This window comes from Phaenicophaeus curvirostris, chromosome 7 (genome assembly GCF_032191515.1).
Source record: "Phaenicophaeus curvirostris isolate KB17595 chromosome 7, BPBGC_Pcur_1.0, whole genome shotgun sequence".
Taxonomy (NCBI): domain Eukaryota; kingdom Metazoa; phylum Chordata; class Aves; order Cuculiformes; family Cuculidae; genus Phaenicophaeus; species Phaenicophaeus curvirostris.
This window is the reverse complement of record NC_091398.1, coordinates 4,308,379-4,315,518: the sequence shown is the minus strand read 5'-3', so window position 1 is coordinate 4,315,518 and position 7,140 is coordinate 4,308,379. Positions and strand designations below refer to the sequence as shown.

The 7,140-nt window shown below is 47.7% G+C and overlaps 1 protein-coding gene across 1 annotated transcript in view; it reads right to left on the bottom strand.

Moving 5' to 3' along the window:
* Positions 1–5,887: 5,887 nt before the first annotated feature.
* COL6A3 (collagen type VI alpha 3 chain) overlaps positions 5,888–7,140 on the bottom strand; it is a 64,525-nt gene continuing 63,272 nt past the window's right edge. The window contains exons 45-46 of the mRNA XM_069860641.1: positions 6,951–7,121; positions 5,888–6,746 (exon numbers count right to left, since the gene is read on the bottom strand). Of these exons, the coding sequence (XP_069716742.1) occupies positions 6,691–6,746; positions 6,951–7,121 (227 nt within the window). The 3' untranslated portion in view covers positions 5,888–6,690. The remainder of the gene's footprint in view (positions 6,747–6,950; positions 7,122–7,140) is intronic.

Genomic DNA, 7,140 nt, shown 5'->3' with positions numbered 1-7,140 from the left:
GTTACAGATTCCGTTTATAGGCTATATTTATATATAGATATAGATGCAATCCAGAGGGACCTGGACAGGCTTGAGAGGTGGGCGCGTGCAAGCCTCATGAATTTCAGCAAGGCCAAGTGCAGATCCTGCACCTGGGCTGGGCCAGCTACAGGCTAGGCAGAAAATGGATTGAGAGCAGCCCTGAAGAGAAGGAATTGGGGTGCTGGGGGACAAGAGCTCAACATAAACCAGCAGCGTGTGCTTACAGTCCAGGTTGGATGGGCCTTGGACAGCCTGGTCCAGTGGGAGGTGTCCTGCCCGTGGCAGGGAGGGTGGAACTGGATGGGCTTTGAGGTCCCTTCCAACCCAAACCATTCCATGATTCTATGTTAATGACATACACACTTAAATAATTTTTACCTTTTCTCAAGAGTGATGGATTAACTGGCCTTTGGCCACTAGGATATCCTAAAATTGAGACACTCGCATCTCAGCTGAGATTCCCAGCAGCCCACTGAGGGGCTTTCACACCAAGCATGGGAGCTGGTTTTGATGGGGTTTGACTGCTGGATATTATTCCCAGGGTATTTCCCTGCCTGTCTAGGCACTGAACTAGGAAAGTGCATGCTTCAGGCTCTTGCTTTCAATACCCTCATTGCTCACACTGGGCTGTGAAACCATACCCTGTGGTCTCTCCTTGGCAGAGTCTTCCCAAAAGCTTTTCATCCACAGGAATGTGAGGCAAAGCCCAAATCTCTCCCACTCGTCTCACTTGTTTCTTGGTCAGAAAACTCCCCAAAGATGGGTGACCTCCTGCCCTCATTCCCTCTGCACTTCCCCTTCCCCAGCCCCATTTTCCCAGAGACCACAGCCACGGTGCAAATCTTCAGTCCTCTGCCCGGGTTATATCATTATAATATCAGATTTTAATGGACTAACACAGTGAGGTCATCGCAGCCGGCTGCACTTTTATTTCAGTGCAGTCACTATAGCAGCAGAGGTTGAAACAAAACATATAGTTCACCAAAGCAAAGTTTCCTGGCTGGTGATGTTCATTTTTCTTTATGAGCTGACTTTGGAAGACAGCGGAGCGGCAGCTAATGGAAACTCAAACGTCTTTCTCTCTCCCCTGTCTGCTCCTCTGTCTCCGCAGCAATCGAGATAAAGGTTAGACATCTGGTTCGGATCTGCTCTGTTTAACCAAAGAAAAGACCCACTCCTGCTGTCTCATAAATCATCCCACAGCTGGAGTGCAGTCCCAGCTCTTTGCTGTTTACCCCACCACGTCCAGTTTAGCCATGGGTTTTGCTTTTTGAAAGGCTGTGCTTCCAGCGAGCTGCGTGCTGCCATTTCATGAGGGCTGAGAAATTATCATGGGTTTAAAATTATCTCAGGATTTAAAGCCATCCAGGATGCCCATCTCGGTGGCAGGAACGTCAGCAGCTGAGCAATCAGCTCAGCTTGCGGGAATGGTTCTTGCTCACAGTGAGCTCCCTGTAAGATGCTGCTCCCCAAGAGCAACCACCCCACCCTAAAGGGCTTATGGGTGCACACCTATCAAACCTAGCATCTTCCACACTACCTTATCTCAGCTTATCATCTTCTTGTTACTCAGAGGTTTAATGATTTTATGGCTGGGAGATGCAATATTTCCATCTCACAAGCAGGAAGGGGCAAAGGGAAGAGTCATGGCCACACAGAAGACTCATGGCCGAGGAAACATCCACATTTCTGTCTCAGTTATTTGAAGATCCTTTTCTCCAGGCACAGCTTTTTTCAAGTTTATTTTCATCTATGCTGAAGCTCTTGGATACAGTCCTGGTTTCCAGGAATGCCCGGTGTGGAAGACATCCTTTTCCTTAAACTCTTGACCTTGCAATGTCAACACTCGCTGCGTAGGGCATTGCTTTGGTGTGGCAAACCTGCTTCTACTGAAAGGAGCCGGGCAGGTACATTAATACATCTATATCCTTTTAGATCTGCTTCTTTCACTAAGGTAATAAATTTAATACTGGCTAATAAAATGTGTTAGAGCCTCTTCTTATAAAGGTTTCCCATGAAGGCTATGATTAAATGCAAAGCCACCGCATTAAGAGAACCTGAACAAGCATTAAATGCCACTTCTATCTTCCATTTAAGGGTCTGGCTGCAATGCTTAACTCTGCTATGTATGATACCATCCTTTATGTCTCCATTCTTATGTTGAACACTACGATTTTCACCAGCAAACTCAGCTCACCTACATCCAAGGGTGGCATCTTCATCCAAAACCCTCCAGGTTTCAATTAGAACAACGGAGATTTGAGACTGGCTATTGCAAAAGCCATGTAATACTTCATTCCAGGTACTGTCCGCTATCACCCTTTAGGACAATTATAGACTTGCCCTAAATCTCTAGAATTTTCTGGGAACAGATTAGACAAATCCTTGCAAGGCTGTAGATCAGGTTGACCCTGCTTTGGAGACCCACATGAAGTCTGAGCAAGTCTCGGATTTAATTACGCAAGGTTTTTCATCCCCTCAGCATCCTTATTCAAAGTTTTATCCTCTGTAGAGCCAACTTTGCTAATCCTCCTCTGAACCTGATCCTTGAAGTGGTGGGGTCTTCTTTCCCTCCAGAGCACTACTGTGACAAGTCTTAACTGCATCTAGATGAAAAGGTCATCTTTTATGTGCCCAGAGTTAGCTCCATGTACAAGCTTGGTCATGCTAAGCCTTTTTTTTACAGCACATAATGCTTTGTCTTCTAGTCCCAATGTTAATTCTGCCCTAGTTAGCAGAGCCACCAGCCCTTATTTTACCAGTGACCCTCCTCATGGAGAATTTCACAGTATGGTTGCTCAGAAGAAGCCACAAAGTCCTACTTCTCTTCCTGTACCCACACGTCTGTTTAGGAGTGGGTCTTGGCTCCCTAAATGTGAGACTCTGTTGCAAGTCAAGATGCCTAGTGGTGGTCTACTCTATCTGTGTCAAGTTGGAAGACATGGTAAAGGTCAAGGAGATCCCTCTTGCACCTTGTCACTGGTGCCCATAGGTTTCAGAAATGATACATCGTGCTTAGATGCAGGCAACCATAGCCCACCTGAACAGTCCATGTCAAAGGTCAGACCTTCCTAGTGTTTCTTTGGCCTACCCACAGGTGAATTGTGCTAAAACAGGTGGAAAAGTCTATCCAAAAAGAAGATGTGAGCAGGCCAGAGTGGGAGAAGGGTGCCATGTTACCTTCTCCGTTAACGCTGAAATCTTTGACAAGACATCTTGACCATTAGTAGATGTGATGTAGCTGTTGTGGTCTGGCAGTGAAAGATGCTGTTTATATGCCTTGACAATATCTTTTATAGGCTGACATACCTCAGGAAAGCAGGATTTCAGACACACGAGTCCATTTCAGGCCACGGTCCAAGAGTTTGAGAGCATCAATCCATCCATGGGACATGTCCTCCTGCAGGACACTCAGGGTTTGTGCTGAAAGATGCAGAGACTTTGTAAACAATGATAGACACCAGAACAGGTCTTTACGAGGAGGCTTTTCTTCCAGTGATTCTCTTTTATTTCACAGCTTATGGGGAAATTTCCTCAGCTTATGGGGAAAATGCTGGGCTTGGGTCCGTCTTTTACATCTTTGCTGTCTCACTCTCAGGCAGGGATGGAAAACTGGTGCCGTGCATTTCAAAGCAAAGTTGTTGGCTTCGTTGGTGCAGGACGTTCAGATGGAATGTCTGCTTCAAGGACTGTGTCCTCTGGATTGCAGCAAATCCATCCATCACGCCGGCCTTGAGTTCACCAATGCAGTATCTATATTTCTTTTAGGATGCTGCTAAGAAATGGTCTCACAAGGAGGTGGGAACTATTTAGACTGATCTAATCTGTCTGAAAGAAAAACATATGAGGAAAGCAGCCCCCTCCCCTGCATGGGGAGCCTGGGGGATGCAAGCTGGGTCTGCAGCATGAGGTGCTAACAAATGGTGGTGGAAGCCAACGAAGGCCACCCCAAGAGCAGCAGGATACGGATATCAGGGCGAGCTGGGAGCAGAGCACGCTGCTCGAGGCTGGGCTGAGCTATTTTTACTCCTGCTCTGGTCCTGCAGCCACGCTGGCAGATGTGCTCCCAGCTGCAGATGACTTCCATGTGTAACCCCGCGCGGCCGCTGGCCGGGGGCCCGGGGCATAACGTGCTTCCTTAAAAGGCTCAGAAGAGGCCACTGCAACGTCCCACAGCCCCAGGGATTGGAGGGGATGGGGGGCCCCTAACCAGGCCTCCCACTCCCCGACACCCGTGAAAGCCCAGGCTGCGCCTGCATATCTGCACGGTCCATCGAAAGCAGCTTTCCTGGGAAACAGGGGTGGCACTGGCAGTGGGAAAACCTCTTCCACGCTGCAGAGAGGAGGGAAGGATAGTTTGCGGGTTGCTTTAAGCTGGCTGCAACTTTTATACCCCAGGAAAGCAAAGAAGGGGGTCTTTAGGACACCTCTGTGCAGGGGAGCCTGCTCTGTCCTCTGGAGCTGCCACAGCTGGGTGTAGCCATTGCACAAGACAATTATAAATAAATGAAAGTTACCGATTCCCCTCTTTTTTTAAATGGAGTTCTTGCGGTGTGTTCAGAGAAGGTGCCAAATAAACAGCACAGCTTCCCAAGTGCAGCTGCCAGGGCTCATCTCAGCATCCCTGCTGTCCTCAAGTCCTGTACCAGTAGCTTGGTAATGATGGGAACTGTTGGCAGCTGGGAATGGTATAATAGCTGCCCCATGAAAGGGACACCTAAATCCCTGCATGGACAAAGCCCAGGACAATTTACATGCTCCCATTGCCACTATGAATCTTCACATGGACAAGTCAAGGTGAGCCCTGCAGATGATGTGCAGTGAGGAACTGAGAACTTGAGGTAAATGGTGCTATGGAAGGCAAATTGTCCTGTTGGGAGAGTTGCCTTCAAAGGCATCATGTACAACACGTGGAGTGTGTCATGGTCCTTGAAGACTCACCTGAAGTGCTTCAGAAAGCATCACCCCAATGTTTGAGGCGAGCAGGTGAGCACCACGTAACCTCCTCCTCAGGGTAGTCCCACCCCAGCCTATGGAGGAAGGCACTGGATAAGCCTTAAATTGTAACCATAGTCACCTTTCCAAGATTTAACCAATGCCACCCTGTTCAGAAGTGAATAATTGTCCTCTCCCCTGTGGACCTGCTCTGATTTTGGCATTCAGCTGCACCATCCATGGTGCATGCCTACAGGGATCACTTCTTTCTTCTGAGCACCTCCAGTGGCAAGTGGCATCATCCCCTACCTGTGAATAGGAAACAAGGCTTGGGGAACATCAGCCCCACCGCCCAGAGCTGCCCTGAGCCCTGGGAGGTGGGGAAGGGGGCTCATTTATCTGCTTCATGCTTCTAGGGGGGAGTTTTGGAGGGCTAGCTCCAAAAATTCACAATGCAAATTTTAGCTTCCTCGAGTGAGCTCAGATAAGGACAGGAAAACCCCAGGGTAAAAACTGTCATGAAGACGGGCAGCAAAGAACACACCCAAAAATGCCCATGGGGTTGTTGAGTTATGCAGGTTGGAAGGAAACTCCAGATACCTCTGACCCAATACCCTGCTCAAAGCCGGGCCAGCTGAGGCTGGGTTGCTCAGCGCTGCATCCAGCTGGGTTTAGATTCCACCAGGGTGGAGATTTCACAACCAAGACGTCTTGGTTTCCATGTTTTTCCAAGCTGGAAAACTCCAGGTTACCAGCAGTGATGTCCTCCTGAATCCATCCCCTACAATCCTCCCGCTCCCTCCATCTTCTTTTTAACGTTCAGTGGGATTTCCTTCCAAATAAATGCATTCCATGTCCTGGAAAGTGACTCCACTGATGGCCACCGTGACTTATAAAAAGACAAACCCATGAATTTCTTAAAACCTCCATTAGACTTTATTTAAAGTTCTTTGTATAGACTTCCTGACACAGAATCCACAATAAAAATAAAATCCCCCTCCCACCCGCCACCCCTCCTCCCCAGATTGCTTTGCTTTGTGTTTTATAAAACATACAACATCAGAAGAATGCCAGGGGCATCCTACACCACAATTTCAACATTTGTTAACTGAGGCCTTGGTCCCAGCAGTGCATTTGCATTCGGAAACCTTGCTTCCTTTTCCTTGCTAGTTCGGTTGGCCACGTATGTTACAAATGCATACAAGAGATGTAGTTGGAAATCTAATCCAGCGAAAGGAGAAAAATCAACTAAAAAAGGAAGAACGAAAAGTTGAACCACTTGTTTATCAGAATTAGCTACTCTCTTACACGAAGGCTTCCCCTGTAAAGTTATGCTCAGTTATGAAAAAGATAAAAGCAAGCACATAACAGTTGCAGTGAAATCATTATGATTCCTTTTTTAATCTCATTTTTACGGCGCCTTAGATAGGCAGCCTGCCGGAATTGGAAAGAATGGGTAATTTAGAGACAATAACAATCTGCAATTAGGTAAATATTTGGTAATGTTGAAGCGATACGATATAACCTGGACACATGTAGCACTCAGTCCACAAACGGTTAGCACCATATTGATAGGTCATGCAGCAAAACACTTGCTTCAAGGTTTGCTCGGAAGTTAAAAGCATGAAATAGTACAGTGCAAGGTAGTCTATACCCTTAGCTTCTATAGGGGTAAGGAGGCAACGGCTGATGCTCCTGGCTGTCTCAGAGGTATGTGTTGGCAGGTCGCTGGCTCTATGTTTCTGTCGTTGTCACCGCGCCAGGGATGATGTTTCCTGAAATGTTACCTCCTTGATGGAGGAAGAGAAAATAAATGAGGTTATTCCATGCATGGGAAGCAACACAGGCTATTGAGGGAGGGTAAATAGAGTTCATTGCCAGGACTTGCTGTGGAGTCCAGAGCACCACAAGCAAGCTCTCTACCACCAGGCACTGGACGGGAAATGCCAAGGACCTGGCTGCCCCCCCTCTCCAGCCACACAGATGCTGCTTACCAGACATGCAAACTTTTTCACATTCTTTCTGTGTGTTAAATCGGTTCTCGTTGCCTCCGCAGCTGCCGTACCAGAACCGGGCGCAGCTCTTGGTCTCGGGGTCGTAGTGCCATTTTAGCACATATTCCCTGCAGGGCCCCTCATCTTTTTGCAGCCAGCAGATATCTGTGACTGCAGAGAAAAAACAGGA